Source organism: Lissotriton vulgaris, chromosome 11 (genome assembly GCF_964263255.1).
Source record: "Lissotriton vulgaris chromosome 11, aLisVul1.2, whole genome shotgun sequence".
Taxonomy (NCBI): Eukaryota; Metazoa; Chordata; class Amphibia; order Caudata; family Salamandridae; genus Lissotriton; species Lissotriton vulgaris.
The window spans coordinates 746,285,650-746,307,347 of NC_141699.1; the positions used below are offsets into that span (position 1 = coordinate 746,285,650).

The 21,698-nt window shown below is 44.8% G+C and overlaps 1 protein-coding gene across 1 annotated transcript in view; it reads right to left on the reverse strand.

The window, feature by feature from the left end:
* PCCB (propionyl-CoA carboxylase subunit beta) overlaps positions 1 to 21,698 on the reverse strand; it is a 468,181-nt gene that overhangs the window by 12,242 nt on the left and 434,241 nt on the right. The window contains exon 14 of the mRNA XM_086943865.1: positions 12,606 to 12,705. Within this exon, the coding sequence (XP_086799991.1) occupies positions 12,606 to 12,705 (100 nt within the window). The remainder of the gene's footprint in view (positions 1 to 12,605; positions 12,706 to 21,698) is intronic.

Here is a 21,698-nt window from a genome sequence, read left to right on the forward strand (position 1 = left end):
GGAAGAGATGGCGATGATTTCTACCCTAATAACTGCCTTAAGGGCCTCCCATCGGGTAGAGAGAGCTTTGTCAGGACTATCATTGTGTAATAAATAGTCATCCAATGCACGCTGTATATGGGCAACTGTGTTCAGGCGATGCAATAGTGTCACGGAAGCGCCAATGTCTGGTCGGTCCCCAAATCTGTGGAAGGGCTAGTGTAATCGCCACTGGGGCGTGATTGGACAGGGCCACCACCAATATGTCAGCCGAGAGCGTGACATCGCGGAGAGCCTTCGAACCCAGAAAGTAGTCTAGTCTGGCATATGTTTTGTGTGCGTTAGAATAAAGTGAGAATTCTCGTGAAATAGGGTGATGCTGTCTCCAGAGGTCTGTAAGAGCTCGGTTGTGTAGTCTAGTGAGCCCTGTAGGCGAGAGGGCGCCAGCGTGGCTTGTGCGCTATGCCGATCTGTCTAAGTCATTGTCGAACACTAAGTTAAGATCTCCCCCTATCAGTATGTGACGCTCCTGAGTTGCCGTCGCTTCAGTGAGGGCCTCGTGTAAGAATAGTTCCTGACCCTCATTAGGTGCGTAGATAGACCCCACAATCAGAGTGTGTCCCCCTATGGTAAATTTGTAGGTGAGAAGTCTGCCCTTTATCTCAACCCCTTTCTGCACCACCTTCCCCTGTAAAGCCCTTGAGTCCAAAATAGCACCTGCGGTCTTAGAGGGTTTGGAGGAAAAGAGTTGTGTCAGGTAGGCACGGGACCTAAGCCGGTGGCAATCTTTAGGGAGCAAGTGTGTCTCCCGAAGGAGGCAAATATCCGCCCCTGTACTCTCCAGATAGGAAAGAAGTGCCCTGCGTTTAATGGGCTTATTCAGCCCTCTCACATTAAGAGTGAGAATCTTAACTGAGGATGGTGGCATCTAGATCCTAGAGATAGGGGTGTCGCCAGTCATGAGCACTGGAGGAGCAGAAACCCGGGCAACGCCTACAAGGGACGACCCTCAATGCCAGCGCAGGAACGAGGAAGCAGTAGCACCCTATAGACCCAGGGTCCCCTAGAGAAGAAAGAAATAAGAGGAGAGTGAGTAAAGAGAAGGATGGAACAAAGAGCCACAAAAAGTGGAACAGAAAAAACAGGGCACAAGTGCAAAAAAGAGTCTTTAGTTCGACCATTAGTCCGTCATCCAAGGATGAACAGAGGGAAAGTCTGTAGGGTTGTTGTGTGGCCAATGGTAGCCCCGACCCCTTCCCCCAAACCCCCCAAGCATCAAAGGAAGGATACACCATAATAGCCATGCTCAGTCACGTGGTTGACGTCTTGGCTAAGGCTTCTGGCAGAGCCTCAAGTGTGGCCTGTTGCTCTTTCTTGACCACCAGTGAATCTGGTCGATGGATGCGTTGTCGTCGTTGATGCTGCCTCCATTTTGGTCAACCATCGCTGGACCCCTGGTCCGAGCGCTCCCCTTAGTCTGTGTCCTCCGGGATGGTGATCCCCAACAGTTTGCTTGCTTCGGACAGGGAACAGAGTTGGTACAACTTGCCATCATGCCGGAATACGAGGTGGAACGGGTGCCCCCAGGACTAGGAGATATTGCATTGGCACAGGGCCTCTGTGATGGGCCGGATGGTCTTACGTTTCTGGAGCGTGATAGCAGCAAGACCTTGGTAGAGGATGGGCGACTGGTTGCGGAAGGTTCAAGTTCAATACAACTTTATTTCGAATAATGATAATTCATAAAAAGCACATAAACACAGATACATAGTCAGGGGAATACAGTTACATGAAATTGATCACATTGTTAAAATTGAACAGTTAAAATATTTACAAATTTTAAAAAATAAGGGTAGATTATCAGTGATTTTATAAAATATCGCCAATGGTATTTTGTATATTCCTGTTGCGTTTTTTAAGGCGAAAAGCAGACACCAAAAAGTTAGCAACACTAAACATTATTAGTGGGGAGTCTAGCTGTTTTAGGTAAAGGAGAGCTGGTTTGGCTTGGACAAACCCTTTGTTTTTAAGCAGCGGGATAATATATTTTTTCCTGGGCAGGGCATAGAAACTACAAAAAAACATAAAATGTAAAGTGTCCTGCAAGGAATAACTATCACAATTACAGACGGGCAAATCCTCGGGCTTAGCCCACACCTTAGAATCATTTAACAAAAGATGAATCTGGTTAAATCTTAGTTTAGTTAGTAACCAGCGGTGTAACGGGATTGACACAACCGTTAAATATGGTTCGATAGCTAAGGTTGTCTTAGAAATATAGTGCTCCCTCACTGTTGGTTTCTCGAGCTCACCGCTCTCCCGCTCTAATTCTCTGTATTTGGTAAAAGTAGTTTTAAACCATTCCAGGTCAGCTCTAACAATACATTCAGGTTTACAAAATAAATCAGGGCGGCCCAAGGAGCTAAGGGTATTTTTAATATATGCTAACCACGGGATATTTTTCATGTTGTCCAACCGTAGGCAATCCCTTAAGATGGTGTGATTCAGGGTTAAGTTGGGGTTCAGCCAGGTTCTAAGCCACATCAAGATTGGAGACTGTTTTATAATGTCACTTATGTACCCCTGGCCTAGTTCCGTATGGACAGAGAAGGTAGCCGTGGATTGTGGTAGACCCAAGAGCATGCGGAGGATCTTATTTTCCTCAACCTGAATTGCTGCAGCGTTATTGGTGTAGCCCCATATAGAAGCCCCATACCTTGCTATAGCAATTGATTTGGCTCTATAAATTGCTAGCATTGCTTCTGTAGGTTTGCCGCCCAGTCGTTTTGAAAAGCTGGCGGTAGCAGCCGCTGACCTTTTCATGGCATTGACTTTTACCGATATTTGAGGTACCCAGGTGCCATTTTCGTCATATACCACCCCTAGATATGTAAAAGTTTTGACACTGGTAGTTAGTGTGTTGGCACAAAAAAAGGACTTCAAGTTTTTATTCTTTCTCCCGCCCACTGACATAACGTGTGATTTATCAGTATTTATTTTTAGGTCAAGGGAGGTCATGAAGGCATCAAAGGCCGTCAACAGTCTCTGTAAGCCAAGGGGTGTACGTGCCACAAGCACGGCGTCATCCGCGTAGAGGAGGACTGGGGTGGACAGCCGTCCAAAACGCGGGACGTCTAGTGTCGCCGTACCCAGTGTGGATTCAAGGTGGTTTATGTATAGCGTAAATAACACTGGGGCGAGAATGCAACCCTGTCGCACCCCTCTGGTGGACTTAAAACCGGCGGTACAAGCTCCCCCCTGTGTCATCCTAATAGAGGCTTCTAGGTCCCGGTGCGCTTCAGCCAGAAAATGTACCAGGGAATGGTCCAATTCCAGGCCCAAGAGAATTACCCACAGCCTGGACCTGTTGACGAGGTCGAAGGTTGTGGACAAATCCATGAACCCTAAGTGGATTGATCCGCTGGATGCCACTGTGTACTTTCCTAGGATCAGGTGTAAGTTAAGGCACTGGTCCTCAGTCCCCATTCCCCTTCTGAACCCATATTGGGCATTTGATAGAATATTGTTACTAGCAGCCCACTGATGGATTCGTGGTTGCGGAAGGTGATCGATTGAAGCGATCAAGCGTTGCGCAAAATTTGTTCCTTGGTGTTGAAGTCCTGGACACAAACCAAAATGTCCACTGGAGGCACCGTTGCTTCCCTGGGAGGAGCCACTCTGTGCGCTCGGTCCAACTTAAGATCAGTGACCAGTGGGTTGCCCAGGATAGGGTTGAAGAGCTCTCGCACATATTTAAAGATGTCACCAGCTTCTTCATTGGTGCTCACTCCTCGGATTCTAATGTTGTGGCGGTGGGAGCTGTTCTCAAGGTCCTCCAAGTGAGATTGAACGCCCACCTGCTGCTCGTGTATTCGGAGTACCTCCTGTTGCATGGCGACCAGTTCGGTGTCCCGGGCATCGCTCCAGTCTTCCAGGGATGCAACTCTCTCGCCATCTTTGCGGATGTCCTTGATCTCCGCCGTGAGATCCTGTTTCACTGTCTGGAGGTCGTTCCATCAGGCGGCGAACAGGGATTCCAAAAAGGCCTGTGTCACTGGTGCTTCCGTAAAGGTGGCCATCTGCGCCTTCGCGTCCGGCCGTCCGGAGTCCGTTGGCCCCTCGTTCTGCGCCCGGGCAAAAAGATCCTTAAGCGATTTTTCTCTTGTAGCGGATTTGTCCTTTCTGCCCCGGGTGGATGTCATGCTCAGCTCACCCCACGCCACTGGCACTGGCAACCACGGACTGGGCTGTATGACGAGCACTGTGGCACGGCGCCGCCCGGCTCGACGGTCCCACACCGCTTCCCAGGGACCGATCGTGTGCGCACCGGCTCCAAACCTCTCCAGGTGCGTGATACCGCGAAGTGTCAGCCGACGGTCTGCTGGGCCCCTGACAGTGCACCTGGGGCTTCCTTGCAATCCAGCATGTTGGGGCACGGCGCATCATGTGCCAGAAGAAGACGGGGGAGCAAGGCCAGCAGCCTGTCGCCAGTGCACGGCCACCTGTGGTGTATTAACGAAGTTGTGCTGAAGGGGAAAAATCAGCCCAAGTACACGCAGGGGAGCGGAGGCAGCAGCCGAGTGCAGGGCCCCTTCAATGAAGCAGCGCCAGTCTCTGTGGGTCCGGCACTGGAAATGGCAAGGCGATGTCGTCAATGCCGGACCACCATCTGCTTCACAGAGTCCAGCAGCAGGAGGACCTGCCCAGCTAGTCCCCCAAAAGTGAATTCAGGCGGGATTCCCTGTGGGCACAGGACGGAGCGCACAACTAGAGACCCAGGATCCAGGTAGGTCCACCGCGTAGCCTGATGCGGCCTAGGCTGCATCAGGGAATGGGGGCGTTGGTATGACTCAGCAAGGCAGCCCCCGGTCTGCTCTGCAAGGCTGAAGGCCGAAATGCCTCCCAATAGCCTGCTCCACTCTCCGCCAGCCTCCAAGCACTTTTGTGGAGTCGTCGTCCGCTCCAGCTCCACACAGGAGAGGCCACTCCTCTTCACAAGAAGGCACCCACCGCCGTCACCGCTTGCCGGTCCAATGCGGTGGGAGAAGCCTCTGGGTCCAGCTGGCGTTCTCGGCAGACCGATGTCACTCCGCGGCCAGGGACGTAGGGCTCCAGCCCCCACCGTTGCGGCAGCGCCATCTGCTGCTGCACGCTACCACTCCGCTTCTTGGGCCTGACTCGGGACAAGGAGCACGGAGCACAGCCATGGCATCCCCGGGAGCCGCACCCGGTGAGTTGCCGATTGTGCCTGGGTACTGAATTCAGCCTCCTTACATGCGATTTGAAGCCAAAGGCCTGTGCTACGAATCAGCAGGCAGAGGAGAGAAGACAAAGCAGGCCTTAGCTCTCCGCCATCTTGACCAGGCCCTGCATGGTCTATTTAAATGTAATGTGGAAAAATACTAGCTGCAGCGCTGTCTTAATTGCGACAAAAAGAAATGAGGATAAATACAGATAAAATGCCCCAAAAATGTATATGGATAAATACAAATGAATATGGCACAAAAAAAAATACTATATTGTAAGTAGGGGACCCTTTTATATGGTATCAAGAGTAATATTGCACTCCACACGAAACACCTTGGGATACTAGTATAAAGAAATTGCTGCCTGCCAAAAGTATTTTAACTGGCCAGTAATACGTAACAAAAACTACATGAGAAAGATAACTTGCTTTAAGCAAGCACCAACAACAACAGTTGGTCCTGATGAATAAAATAAGCCATGTACCTTGAAATTACCTAAAAAAGGACTCAGTTAGAATAACTGTCCATAAGACACATGAGCCAAAATCTAATCTGACCAGGAGACAAGGGCCCACATATGGACATATTTTAGTTCTCCAACTATTAAGCACCAGATCATAACCTCACACAATGATCCCTTAAAAGGCTGTAAGGTACAGAAAATAACAAATGCTTAGAGAGAAAGGGAAGTGTCCAAAGGGAGACAGAGAACTCCAACCTCCAGACATGAAAGGTACGACTTTAAATAGCCAAAAATATTGAAATAGCCAAGATATTCTTTAAGTGAAGAAGGAACTAAAAGCGAACCTGCTCTTATGATTAAACCTTTCGAACCATGTAAGGCATGGCCGTAATTAACCCTAAGGCAAATATTCCAACTCTGCATTTCGGGAAACATTAGAAGCAGAGCTCACGGGACAATCATGTTCCAAAATTCAGAGACTGGAAGTAATCAGAAGAATACAAAGCATACACCCTGAGCTGTCCAGATAGAACGCCTCCAGCAAAATGATCACACTTCCATGGAACAAATTCCTGTCTGCAGGTAAGTGAACTCAACACACACTAACGCTGGCATTACCCCCTCACCAGCCTAAACTTCATCCAGACCAAAAACAGTAAACTCTGTATACAAAGACTCACAATTGGTGCAAGTAATATGTCTCTGCAAGAAATACTGCAAGTCATAGTAATGCACACTAGCTTCACCAAACTGCTTTGAATACATGTAAAAAGGTAATCTTCCTAATCAAAAAACATGTCACTTGTAATGACCTCTTGAGCCTGCAGCCAATTGTTCAGAGGAAAAGAGCAAAAAGAAAATAATACCTCAGGTATCCTTATACCACTTAAACTGTTAAAGACAGTATTAAAAAAATTACATCGGCACCCTGCAGAAACACCAAGCAGGTGTAATCAGAAAAGAGAGATATCAATGTCCTAACAAAGTGAGGCCCCTTGAGAAAGAAATAATCCAGCTTCAAATTTAAAGCGTGTATAACAGAGAAAGAGTAATTAAGACTCTGTTTAACTTCTCCTATCTCGGAATGCGTCTAAAATCTGCATCGGCCTAAGCAACAACAAGATGGGTGCCGTCAAAGGGCATCGACTAAAGTTGCCTGTACAGCCTCTGAAAAGCTTGAAGCTCTTAAAACATGCAAGACATCAGAGCACCACTGAAGAGGCCATGGCCCCACCTACTAAATCAGTAGTATCCATGCCTCATCTGATTATCAGCTTAGCTGCCTGTTGTCCATCTCTAATCAGGTTTTCAACATCAGAAAGGAGGTTGTCCAGGAGCAATGGCAACATGGTTCGCAAGGTATCCAACAAAGCGTGGGAAAAACGACCAAGAACACAAGACATGTTGGTGGATCTGAACGCAGACCTAGCAGAAGCGAAGATATGTCTGCCACATGCATCTTGACTCCTAGATTCCTTATTTAATGGAGTCTTAGGTGCAGAATCCACATCATGTGAGGCTGTAATAGCCTCTAAGAGTTGTAGGATGCCTGAGGAGACAAACTGGGTCTCCTGGAGCAGGTAGGTGCCTACGAGATATAGAACGGTCCACTGAGAACTCTGAATCAGACTTGACCAAAGTTCCTAGCAATATGTCAAACAGGGCCTCACTGTATGTAAGAACAGGCTCTTCTCTTGACTGTCGTTGGTAAAGGACATCAATCAGGAGGTCGTGCCTTCTCCACCGTAAGCTGTGACCAGTCCAAAACTGCTGCCACTCTCCTCAACACATCTGCGCAGGAGGCACTTGCTTAAGTACAGAGTCTGGGAGAGAAAGTAGCCCATAGGCTGGATAAGACTCCAGCCCACTAGCCTCACTAAGTGCAGATATCCAACTCTCCACTACTTGAGATGGAATAACTTCAGAAATGGGCTGAAAGAGCCCAGACATCCTTACATCACCCATTAAAAGGTGACTCTCCAAAGTCTCACCCGGAAAAGGAAGTGAAAAGGCCACTTTACCCCCAGTTTGCTATACCGACTCTGCACCAGACACCGCTTTGATGTCGATAGGAGGAGAGACTTCGATCTGCGCAGCCGATGCCAATGTCAGAGTCGGCTGATCGACAATGGACGCCGAAGGTGGAGTCCCCTAAGAACTGTGCATTGGTGCCGTAACGGAGTAGGCCGCCATCGACCGGCACCCACCTAAAGACTTAAATGGCCCAACCGCCACAGAGGATTAATCCGGCGTGGCTCCACCCACCTCCCTGGGGCCTGTGGCGTTCCAGTATAAGCCAGAGGACTAAATATGAAGTGTAGAGAGTTATAATACTTCATCTGGGCTATCTATGCCCCGGCTCCCGGAAAGATAGACAGACGCGAAGCGGAGTGGTGAACAGCCTGCTCAACAGCCGAACAGTAGGAGCCATGGGGGACAGAGGCTCCACATGGCTAAGTCCGAGGGGAGGCAGGTGCGGGGGGGGGGCGGGCGGGGGGTAGGCGGGTGGCTTCAAATGCCTGCACTTGCCTTGGACGTTTCGGATGTACAGCGTCCTGGTCTCGCAAACTGACCTCCACAGGAGTTGAAGAAGAACGAGGCAGCAATGCCACCGAGGACCGCGACAGACGTGCCGCCAGCAACTTCATAATGCGTTCCTTGAGCACCTTTGGCTTCAGTCTTTGGCAGGAGCCACAATTCTCGGAGTTGTAATGTTCCCCCATGTACCTGACATCTGTCAAGTACAGGTCCCACAAGGCTTAAAGCCCGACAACATAGGGGAAAAATAGGCCAAGAAAAAACGACCTGAAAAACCACTTCTCCGGATCCACGTTGCAGCACGGAAAAGAAGAAACTGACGTCCGCGTGTCGGAGGAGACTTATATGACTCCACTGACGTCACAACCGGAGTTGACGTCATCACAGAGTCGTATGGAGCGCAGAGGTACTGTTGAAAACTTTCCGGATCCAGTCTGATGCCTGGGGAGAATTCAAAAGTTGAGGAATCTGTGGCTAGATGTCTATGAGATACAGAGGAATTCAAAAACAAAATGAAATCTATGCTGGACGTTCCTGATCATTACTGTAAAATCAGAAGGGACCCAGAAAGGAAAATCAAAAACCGAATCCATACCGCTACAGAAGAGGCAGCTGATAAGGGAATCATCTGCAGCCAAGAGTTTGAATCAGGCCCACAACCAGCTACTCCTCATCTATTGTGTCCCAAGACACAAAGATACCCTAGACCCCGTCCCCCCCACTATGTCCCATTTTATCTACCATTGGGTCAGCAACACAATCCCTATCAATACATTTCTCAAGCCATTGGCATGTGCCTTACAGGCCTACGTCAAGGATACGGACCATATGATGTTGAAGTTGAAAGGGATTCCATTTGACCCTCATAATGTGATGCACGTCACCATGGATATCAAGGCCCTTTATACGAACATGCCAAAACAATAGGCGATGGAAGCATTAAGGACTATACTTGACAGACTATGTGTAAATGAACATCATGATTTTATCCTGCAATGCCTTGCCATTGTTCTTAGGGGGAAAATGTATTTGAATTCGATGGGACACTACAAACAAACCAAAGTGGGAGTTGCCTGTATCCCCAGTGTGCCGAACCTCTATATGGGCATTGTAGAGGAGAACTACATATAATTAAGTAGCCCCATTTTATGAGAGCATACAACAATGGATCCAGATATATTGACGATCTATTCTTTCCCTGGAAAGGGGAGGAGGAAATAATTTAGGAATTTCTATCATGGATCAATCTGTGACCCCCATATGAGATTCACTCCGAAGAAAGGCAAAGAGAAGGTAGAGTTTCTGGATATTTGGATATCACATCAGAATCAGCGAATTCAAGATTCCCTTTTCTTGAAGCATGTTGTGGTACGATGAATCTTTGTTAAATTATAAAAATAAACAATATATGCAAAAATTAAGGAACATCTTTATAATAAAAGATTTTTGAGAATGTTTGACTTATGAACCTGTTTATCAAATAAGTAAGCAGAGTTATCCCCCAGTAGACTAGTTGGAGATATACCAAAGCAATTTGTGTGGAGTTGGCATTTTAGTTTTCTTGATATTGTTCCTTCCCCTGGTATTGCCTTCTCGGTATTCTTTGTTACCGGGGCCTTCTTCTGTTAAGTCCTAGTAGTGACTCAATGAGGGTACACTGATCCAGTACAGCATATTGTGCCCAATGTCAGTTGCTCCATTACCAAAGTGTATACTTGCACCAGGACTTTTACTCAATGAACACTTGGGTTCATCATGATCCATTGGTAAAGACAAGTTAGAGGGATTATAACTGTCTGCCCAAGGTATTACTGTTTATCAACATTTAAAGAGTGGGGTTTAAGTGATCACCACCTGAGCCACTGTCATAATATCTGCCCTCAATATGCTCTGAAAAATGTTGGCTTGTAACACAATGTTTAGGTAATTTGCTTCTGAGGTACCTTTTTTGAGGAGTCTTCTCATATGGTGCCGCTTCTACATGGTAACTAATAAAAATATCTGAGTAGTGGTAGAAGCTAGTCCCGAGCAGAGTCTTGGTGTCCTGGCGGTACTGGGTTTGCTAGTAAAAGAGAAATTTATCTTGGAGAAATCACCAGTCAAATTAATCACACTCCACTGTATCATCTATCAGAAGCTGCTCACTCTCAGTCTTTAAAGGACCCAAAAGACAATTAAATAAAATTAGTTTAATGAAGCATAGATTTAAAAAAAAAAACACACACAGAATAGATCAAAGTTCCTAGTTAAAACATTCTCATAGAAAACATTGTAAACTAATTATAAAACATCACAAATAAGACAACATTCTGGAGAAACATTTGTCATTAAAAAACTTAATTTGAAGAAATCAGTAAGAGAAAGTGCAAAATGTCAAAAATTATTAATTGTTCCTCAGATTTAACAAAATCAAGGGGGCGTTGACACGTTTCGGTTGGAAAACAATATAAGACCATCTTCTTCAGGACAATAGAATACATATCTCTCCAATTGAATATGCAGTGTTCACCAAAGTTCTATGGTTGTTGCTAAAGGGGTAAATGACCCTTTCGACCATCACAGATCTGGTCATAAACATATAAAACTCGTATTCAACTGGTTGCACCCAAAGGTTTTTTGACAACGCCCCCTCCATTTTGTTAAATTTGAATAACAATTAATAATGTGACATTTTGCACTTTCTCTTACTGATTTCTTTATATTAACAGTTTTTAATGACAAATGTTTATGTCTGGAATGTTGTCTCTTATTTGTGAGGTTTTAGAATTAGTTTACAATATGTTTTCTATGAGAATGTTTTTAACTATATGAATTGTATCTATTCTATTTTTTTATCAATGCTTCATTAAACAGATTTTATTCAATTGTTTTTGGGTCCTTTTAAGATTGAGAGTGAGAAGCTTCTGATAGATGATACAGTGGAGTGTGATTGATTTGACTGGTGATTTCTTGAAGAGAATGTTCTCTTTTACTATATTATTGGTTCAAGGAACCCTGCCTCTCGGAGTAGTGAGGCCACTCTCCTTTTTATAGACAACAGATACTGGGGTTTCCCAAAGTAGCTTCCTGAAGAAGCGGCGCAAGGCTGCCTGACGCGACCCCGCCGAGCCCCAGAGGGAGAGGACCCCTGCTGCAGTAGGCCTAGCTAGGCTCCGCTCTGCCAGACCAGACGTGAGACTGGGTGTTGGAGCGTTCCTGCCCCCCCCCCGTCCCGCAGACTCCTCAACCCAGCTCCCGAGACGGGCTTTTGCTTTGCAGTTGTTTTCGACCAGGCACCAAGCTCCTCGCCAAGCTTGCCTCTTTTTTCCATCTCCTTCCTCTCAGTGGAACATGACATAACATCCATGACTGGTTTATGCAGTCTCTTCAAAACATTAGTGGGAACAAATGCAGAAGGTATGATTCTAATTACTGTATCTAAAGACTAATCAATTTGGATGGGACCTAAGCAATATGCCACCAGACTGCTCCTCTTTTACATGGAGTAAGAAGAATGTTAGTTAGGGATGTGTTGGGGTGGATACTATTGCAGATCTTTTGTTGTTGAGCGCCAGAAAAGACAGTCTAACTAGGAATATTACTTAGTTATGCTCTAATGTTGAGTTTTTATGTTTCTCTCACTAAGATTGAGTTGTTGGCATAGTGCAGAATGATGAACTACTGACGGTCTATGGTATTATCCTGAAGTCGGACAGAGATTACTGCACTCTTTAATAATGGTGGAAAGTATGCACCCCTCAAATAGACAGTTACACTACTGATCATGTTCGCCACCGTTAAGATTTTAATGAAAGATGCACACTGATAACTGACGATGTCTGATATCTTAAACAATAAAAATAAGTTTAAAAAAAAAGTGTAGGATGACAGTGAGATTGTCACTGACACCTAGTGTGCAAAATGCCTGAAAGTGAACCTATTACTTACATTCAGGTAGCAGGTCTACACAATGCCTTACTTTCTGGCTATTAAGGCAAATCCAGTTTTGGGGCATGTAATCTTAGAAGGGTTTCTGATAGTTTACTACCTGTTGACATCTTTGGATTACTTTTCCAGTTGAACGCACATCTGTTTGTCACCTGCATACATGAGGTAGTCTTTTGCATGAGCACCCAGGTATGTGCACCAGTGGGACGGAGTATGTAATCAGCCAAAAGAGTGGCTGTTGCTGAAATCATGGAATTGTTGCAGTAAGCATGCAGTATCACCAAGCAAGGCTTGACAAGATCGTTCTTTTAAATCCATAAAAATACCCCATCAAACAATTTAATTACAAATGTTCCGTTGAATTATGATTCATATACCTATACCCGAAGACCTCAATAAAGGACACAGTTGGCAAAGGTAGAAAAGCTTTCAAATGGACTGGAAGACTTTACCTCTTACAGCAGCAGGAAAGGGGTTAGCAAACTTCTCCACATATTCTGCCTCTGCTTGAGCCTGGTTCTGCTTCCCTCTGAAAATTATTTGAACTGCTCCCTAAAATTCAAGACACAAATGGTGAATTAGCAATGGAAGATGGTCCAACATTATACAGCTGAAGCTGTTATCTGTCCAATAAACAAGTAACTCTTTATCCAAAATGACATTTTGAGAATCCATTTGTGGAAATCATGTATGCTAACTTCATTATTATATGATCAACCATTGCAAATTTTCGTAAAGTGGTTTTCCCATTGAGGGGTAACTTGTCTATATATTTTCAGTGCAGAACTGAGTTCAGAGCAAATGCATACTGGTTTATTTGTAGCAAACTAGAACTTGCTACAAGAAGGTGTCTCCAATTTTGCAAGATCATTTTTGGGGAATGTTGAAAACAAAATCAGAATGCTATCTGTTCTAGGTAAACAGCACATACAAACAATTCTATACAATTTAGGAGGCATCTTTCAACTAAAAATAATGAACAAGGATTTAGTAGCGCATGTATCCTAAGTAACGTTTTTTCGTATCCTTTTCCCCCTTCTCTCAACTCCTCATATACCAAACAGATAGATCTCAGGATATCTTCTGAAATCATTCATTCTTTATTTATTGATTGTAAAAAAAAAAATCAAAAGTCTCAAGAGTCCGGATGACCCCAGTCGAAGAGACAACGTTTTCTCGCATCTCAGACAAAACATGCCCAGCAGAAAACCACTTTTGGTACTTCACCAACGTGTATTAACACATCATTTGTTTTCAGTCCCTACCTATTTACAAACAAGAAATGTGATTCTGATAAACACTGTGCTAGCATGTATAAACGCCTGTCTGCACTGTGAGAGAATCTGTATCTTTGGCCAGCCCAAATTTCAAGTTAAAAAGTTAACAGAGAAAACAAGTAAATATCAGGAGATTATGCATGCTGTGCCAGTATACACAAACCTCAATGGTGTACGCTAAAATAAACATAGTTGTAGTACAGCCATTTATCTAAAGGTAAAATTGAGCCCAATAATAACACAATCCTAGAGGTAAAATATGTAAACTTCTTATCAATGTATTATCCTTACATCAATGTACTCACATATTCTTAGTCCTTCTCTTTTAAAACAAAGGCTTTTTGCATTCGCAAACGGGCCGAATCACAGAATCAGCCCGTTTGCGAACGCAAAAAGGCCTTTTGCAATGTATGGAACTTTTTGCATTCGTAATATAGGCAATCGAATTTTTTTTGCAATTCCCTAAATTGCGAATGCATTTAGGGAATCGCAATTTGTGATTCCCTAAATGCAATGTATGTAGCATTTGCTAAATGCGACATTGCATGGGAATCGCAAATTACCATTAACTGCAAGTTGATGTTAATTTGCTAATCCTTCGAAAAATGCACAAAAGTGCATTTTTCAAAGTGCCATGTGGCACATACCCTTAGGGCATGTGTATGCGGCATATGTGCTCACTTACCTTTTTTGGGGCTGCATCAGTGGGTCTTAGGCCCCCTAGCACCCTTGGATTTGCGTTCGCAAATTGTGATTACCAATTTGGTAGTCAAAATTGAGAATGCATTTCCATTCATTCCTAAAGGCCCATAGGAATGAATGGAAATGCATTACCTAATAGCGAATCACAATTTGCTATTCGCTATTAGGGAATGTTAAGGAATCGCAAAATATTTAGCGAATCCTACATGCATTGCATTTTGCGATTACAAAATAGCAAATCAGTAAAATTCGCTATTTTAGAATCGCAAAAGCATTGCTTGATACATCTGGCCCTAACATGTCAAAGGGTAATAGACTTCAAAATGGATGTTCTCTACTGTGCTGATGTTGAAATGAAGAGCACAAATTCATAGTTATCAACAATGCCAAATGTTCTGAGAAATAGGAGGCCCTCATGATTTTTAGGTGCATAAATGCGAAGAATAAAATAATTAAGCACACTTGTGAGTGATCCCTTTGCTCAAAGTTTTTATTTAGCTTTCAACCTTAGGTCTCTGTCTGGATAGCTGTGCTACTCCTTACTTGCTTTTGCGATGTTTCAACAACTTGACCTGGAGAAGTCTACTTGGAAAGCTGCATGTAATAACCAGCAAAGTGTAATGGGTTGTACGGCGCTACATCCTATGCCTTTACCATGCATTTCTTTACAATGCATGCATTTACCACGCATCTGCCATTACCACACATGACTTTACCACGCAGGTAGGTATAAATAAGGTAAGTCAAATTTACATAAAAAAAATAAAATATGCATCCATATTTTTTAATTGTTGTTTTGGGGGGGCACAAATTTAGCATTTATTAAAAAAAGCAATTTTAATTACTGTACTAATTAACCTTAGCACTCTATGCCCCTACCCACCCGAAAATCCTAAATACTCTTACTCACCCCTAAACCCTTAAAATACCCTGTCCACCCAATACCCTTACCCACCTCATTACTCTAAATATCCTTTTCACCGAATTCCTTACTTATCCCTAGACCCTAAATATACCCTTACAACCCAATACCCGTACCAACCCCTAAACCCTACAAAAACACCCTTACAACCCAATACTCATGCCCACCGCTAAACTCTAAAAAATACCCTTACAGCCCACCCTAAAAATACCATTTACACCTAATACCCACCTCTAAACCCTAAAAATACCCTTATAAACCAATACCCTTACATTGCAATAACACCTAAATATACCCTTACTACCCAATACCTTACCCACACCATAAACCCTAAAAACACCCTTACAACCCAATACCCATACCCACCCCTAAACCCAATACCCGTATCCACTCCTAAACCCAAGAAATACCCGTACCAATCAATACCCTTATCCACCCCTAAACATTCTTACCACCCTGTACTCCTACCCAACCAATATAAACCACTAAGTGTGTATACATACACACATATTTACATTAACTGGATTTACTAAGTGGGTTAAACTGATGTGGTGTAAAAAACACTAACAAAACGCATGCACAGTAAATGCATATGTGGTAAAAGCTGAGTGGTAAAGGCACTGCGTGGTTAATAGCGTATTGTATAGGATGTTTCTCACAGCAATGCTCGTTTTGAATTCTGCAACGTGTTTTCGTCATTTGGGTTGAATTCCACCCAAATTACATTTTGTTATGGATTAAGGTGATGAATTTGAGGATGAGCTGATTTGTGCTAAATGTACACATTTTCCTCGGCTTATTGTTGTAGCCTTGTAGACTGAATACAGATAACCGAAAATATGTAAGGGAAGAACAAGTTCGAGAGTAGCATTTTCTGATGTTACCAGGGTTCTTTCTTTTTGTGGACGCTAATGTTAATCCTTTGCCTCAGGAGAAGTCCATGAAAATAGGGGCCAGCAAGATGGCCTTTCCAAGAGAATAACAGAACAATGGCAAAATGATGGATCATTCATTTAATACACTTAAAGGAATGTTCATTCACGCTTTAATTGTATGCCATTCTTACACATTTGAACAGTTTGTTGTACAGACTGATGTCTCGTAAGGGAGTGAGTGTCTGTGGAAACCTTCGAGATTTGGACTGCTCATAATAGGTTACAAGGTTTATGAAATATTCAATACAGAAATGGTTGTTTAGGCAGATGGGATTTTTTTTTTGCAAAGTACCATTTAATCTCAACCTAAATTCCGGATTCAAACAAACTATTCGCAGATAGATTGCAAAGTCGTTATCCAGAGTAATCGATTGCTTATGATCATTCTATACTTCCCTCTCACCACATTGCTGGAACTGTTCAGACTTTTTTTTAGAAAGAGTTAAAGTAACTCAAGAACAGATGGACCCTAAAGAGCTAGAGGACCTTCATCTCAAGACTCCACTCATTGTATAAGGTTCTGTATTTCAGTCAACATGTTATTTTCATCACCAATTAAAGAATTACCGTTTCATGAATTGTACATGTGTCATGATTCTGCTATGTCTAGCCAGTGTAGCAGAGGAATTCAATATTTTGTAAAACACTTTGCAGGGCACAAGGAATTGCACAAGCTTTTTCGTCTGGTTCTCATACTCCATCAAATTAACAAACAGAACAAATTAATAAAGGTTTGAATCAGTATCTTTGCTGCTGCTGCAACAGCACTCAAAATGACTGGGCTTTTTTATTTATCAATTGCATAATTTGCTTATAGCAGTGAAACTAATACTGCCACCAAGGTTTCACTATTTTGCTGCTTGCAATGCTTTCCCTAGAGTTTTCCATTCTTCATCTTGGGTGGATCCTTTGGTTCCGAACAGCTACTCGTTAGGTGAATCATTTACAGAAATAAAGTACATTGGTTTCATAAAACTTATGTCATTCTAATATACAAATGAAAGAACATGCTGACAAGTCAAGATAAACATCTTATCCATTTGCTTCTGGTGTTAAACTCTTGATATCTTTTCACTTTTTACATACTGATAGATTGCCAGTCCCGTTTTGACCATAATAATTTGGTCCATGTGTCAAAACTCATTAGGTTAATACTGTAGCTTTGTGTGTGAATTGCACCATACCTGGAAATCCATTTTGTGTTCCATACATGAGAACTGAAACCATGTGTTTCTGATCCTTATCACAAGCTGCCTTCTGAACCACCACCAATTAAGGGGCATTTGGAACCAGAATGAGGTTCTAGAGATATGTGATTCTCAAATGTTGGTGACTTTCTTCAATTTTTGGAAAGATTATCCATCCAGTGAACATTCTTAGAAGAAGCATTTTCAGTTCATGCATCCTTGTGGGTATGAGTTATTTTCCAGCAGCATCTCGATAGGCTTGGAGCTTCAAGATGGGGCATACTATTAGGTCTGCACAGGAGAATCATGAGAGGCAGCGGCCTTTTGCGAGGCTTCACATCTATGAAAGATGCACTACGTCCCTAATCTTCTCATTCAACACAAGGCATGGTGTCTTCTTTCATACTGCTCGGTCAGTGACCAAATCTTCAGAGCAGGTGAGAGGCCTGCTCCGCAAGTTGTGTCTGGGAAGATTATGTGCAAAATATGGAAGATCGGAAAAGAGGTGTTTGGCAACGACTCCTCCCATAGGCTGCCGTGCTCCTGCTCTCCCAAAGGGTAGTCGCAGCTGAGATGCTGCCACGTTAACAGGCTGACTCAGGAGCTTTACTTTCTGCAGGGACTGTTGAAGCCAAAGTAGTGGCTGAAATGGCAAAGGCAAGGGTATCGTACCTTAGGGGCTTGTTGCGGGACTGCCCTTCTCGAGCATCGCAGCGCAATGCGTGGCTTTTCAATCGACTGGCCGCTCTTAACCCCCCATTGCCTCAGCTCTCTGGGCTGCTCTCTACCATCAACGAGCTCAACTCACTCAGGGACCCCAGTGAGTAAGAGATATGCAGCAAGAGGTGGCTGGTGGGCTGAGACTTCCAGGGGATTGACTTGGGCCCCTAGGGCTGGTTAGCATGGGTAAGGCTTCAAGGGCATCCATCCACCATTTCTTCCTCTGTCACTTTGAGCCCGGAGACTGATCCAGAATCGGCACGGAGGACTAAATACTGCTAATTGTCGCACTGGGCGCTCTGGGGTACGTGCTGGAATATTGCAGTGTACTGGAGGAAAAGCAGCAAGTATTGCTGTGCTCCTTAGTTTGGCTTACAGCTTGTGGGTGGTGGCCGTGGCTACCTGCTTAAGCCAGGGGATCAATCAATCAAGGGTTTGTATAGCGCGCTACCCACCCGTGAGGATCTCAAGGCGCTGGGCGGGTGGCGGCACCGGGTCAGTCGAACAGCCAGGTCTTGAGGTCCTTCCTGAATGTGTGCAGGATCTGGGAGCGTCTGTTCAGAGAGAGCTTGATCCAGGCCTTGGCTGCGATGTAGGAGAAAGCTCTCCCGCCGGTTCTGTTTCTGCGGATGCAGGGGACCTCGGCCAGGGCTTGGTCGGCAGAGCAGAGGTTCCTCTTGGGTATGTGGAAGGATACTCTCTCGTTCAGGTATTTGGGTCCGATGTTGTTGAGGGATTTGGTAGGCGTGGGTGAGGAGTTTTAAGGTGACCCTCTTCTCGACGGGGAGCCAGTGGAGGCCTTGTAGGTGTTGGCTCATGTGCTCGTGACACGGAGTCCCGAGGACGAGCCTGACTGTGGCGCTCTGGATGGTTTTGAGTTTGCGTAGAAGAGTCCGGTTGATGAAGGTAAGTGGCTTATTTCCAGCTGTACATACAGCGAAGCAGCAATATAGAACATATCCAGTAATCTGCAAGGTTGTTTGGAGTTACTACCGGGTCGTCCTGAACTGCTTTGAACAGTCTCTTTTTAACTGCTTTTTTGAACTGTTGTGTGGCCAGGAGGCCAGTGCAGGGACTCTTAGTCCCAAGGATCATTGCCTTGCTGTTAAGCTCTGGAGGAGGCACTCTTGCACGTATAGCTCTACTACACCTCCTGCAGCGATTGGAAGATGCAGCGCTAACCCCCTTGGTTTGCCTTTGGATTGACGCAGGTATTTGTAGCTCCGGTCCCAGTCTTATCGGCCTGGGGATTCTTAACACTAGGGTGGCACATGCACTATGGGGAAAAGAAAGGCTGCCTCCGGCAATTCACTACCTGCCCCGGCACCTACCGGAATTACAACCATCAATAGCATTCTGGCCCGGGCAGAAGGGGTAGTGGCTAAAGAAATCAGCCTAAGAATAAGGAGGTAGGGGTAGTACCTAGAGGATCTTTCTCATGTGAGTCCTGATGAAAGCTGGCATATTTACGGTAGCCGGCTGAAGCATGTCGACGTTTTGCAGAGTGGGGGGTAGGGTGTTAATTATAGCCTAACTTGCACCATCCACTGGTCGGTTAATGACCTTTTACTCTGGTCAGTGAATCCAATAATAAAGTTACATTTGGAATTCCTGTGGTCAGTTACAAATTGTTGTATCTGCACAATTTTCACTTGTGATCCCAAACTATTTTCTTTCTATGTGTTGTATTGTCTTCCCCTCCCCTATTGCTCCACCTCCAGAGTTGGTCTGCGTGGAAGTGTGTTAGCGGCCTTAAGATGAAGCATGACACAGATCTCTGTGTGAGGGCAGTTTTAACACCCTGGTGTATTTTCTCACCCCTAGATCACAGTGATTTCAGGTGTAAAGTCCCCCTTCTACATGTGTGTGTAAGTTGTTTTAGGAGGTCAAAGTGGGGCGGTATTTCCTCCTACCCCTTATCTTTTGTGTGTGGTCTATGATTTCCAGTTGCCTTTAGTCCAGCCTGGCCCCGAGATTTCCCCTCTGATGCGTCTCTCTCCCAACCAGCTGCGCGCCTGCAGCTCGACCACGACTGCATCATCTGATAGTGATCTACTGCAGGTGCCTAGAGAATTATGAAGCCCTAGCCCAGCTTGCAAACACAGGAGATCCACTAATGCCAGAGGGAAATCCACTCTGCCCAAACGTGATACCATGATAAATGCTCCCTCTCATCAGGGCTTGTTCAACACAGGGTACCTGGTTAACTCACTTAAAGCTGAATTTGAGGCCATCCTGATTGCTAAATTAGAACTCGCTTTTTCCCCCCCCGACTGTCTTCTATTGAGTCAAGTCTGCTACGCCTTGTGGAAGCTAAGGAAGTTTAAGAAGCAGGGAAGAAACTGGATACCACAATGGGGCAAGGGAGAGAGTACAGTGCTATTCTCCAATTTGAAGCCACATGTAGCACCACTATGTGTCTCAGTCTCGGATTGGGTACCCACTCTATGGCACCTGGGAGTCCAGGCCCTAGGGCTCAACCAGAGGTCGCCAAGGTTGGCCCAAGAAGGGATATATATTATCTGCACCAATGGGGAGCCTCCAACATTCAGGGCGGAGGCCCACTGCAGTACCACATAGTGATGGGCCTTTCATACTACATCTTCCGTGGACATCATGCCCTTACAGGGTTGTTTTGGCCAACATCCCCGTGCTTCCTGCGGGGACTGAAGAAACAAGTGCTGAACTAAGTAACAAAGTCTCTCACTGGATGAACACTAAATCTAATATATCAACAAGCCCTATTTGCCATGTTAATGATATTTGATGGTCCAAAGGATTGGGTGGGTGGGTGGGGCCGTGGCAACATTATTTTGATAGGATTGTGGTGTTAATTTTTGGAGCCCCGACTAGTAGATGGTTTGGTGTCTCAGGCTCACAGGGGCCTTTTTCAGTCAAAATAGATACAGCTCTTGCCACTCTTCACCTTTATAGCACTGTGGCATAAGCCCTAACTACCCAGAAACAAACAGAAGACGGCCACTGGAGCTCACAACTTTTAATCGCTTTGTACAACTATCTACTGTTGCTGAGGTGGATTGAATCCCTGATAGGTGCTCCAGTGGCATCCCAGTGCCAACTACCATGATTGATTTGGACAATTCTCAACAAAGACTAATGCAGGGCAGTGCCCATGGAGTTGCTGAGCTAGCTAATACTTGCCCACCCATTACCCACGACCCTGACTTGCAGATAGCACAAGATAAGGGTGAAAGTCATGAGGCGGGACAGGGGACAATATCGACAAGTTAGATATAATTATATTTCAAGAGACCTGGGACCTAGGGCCATTTGAGGGGAATAGTTGCATATCCCGCCACTGGGATCAGGTGCGGGTAGACCCTCTGGGGGCCTAGCTACATAGGTCAGCTCCTCATTAGGTTGTGAGGTAAAACGACTAAATATTAACTCCCATGACATCTTAGGGTTAGAACTTCGATCATGGAATAGTCAAAAACTTCTCTTATAGAATGTCTAGAATAGGAAAACCTCACAAAGTGTAGAATCAGTGGTTATAGAACAGTTGAGAGCAGGGCGTAGCTTGGTCAGTAAGACTGGTGGGCGTTAAGCTTCACATTTCTCGACAGTCATGCTGGTATATCGTGTTAATTATAAGAGAAGCAGTACATGAGGGGGGCTTAAGGGCAAATAGAAAGGAAAAGGAGTGCAGATTGTGAGGGGTACTTAAAACACAGTATTTTGTAAAAGTACGAGTTATCTACCTTTGGTAACGATGTATCTGGTAGAGACGTTGTCTAGCCGCAGATTCCTTAACTTCGAACATCCCCAGGCGTCCGACTGG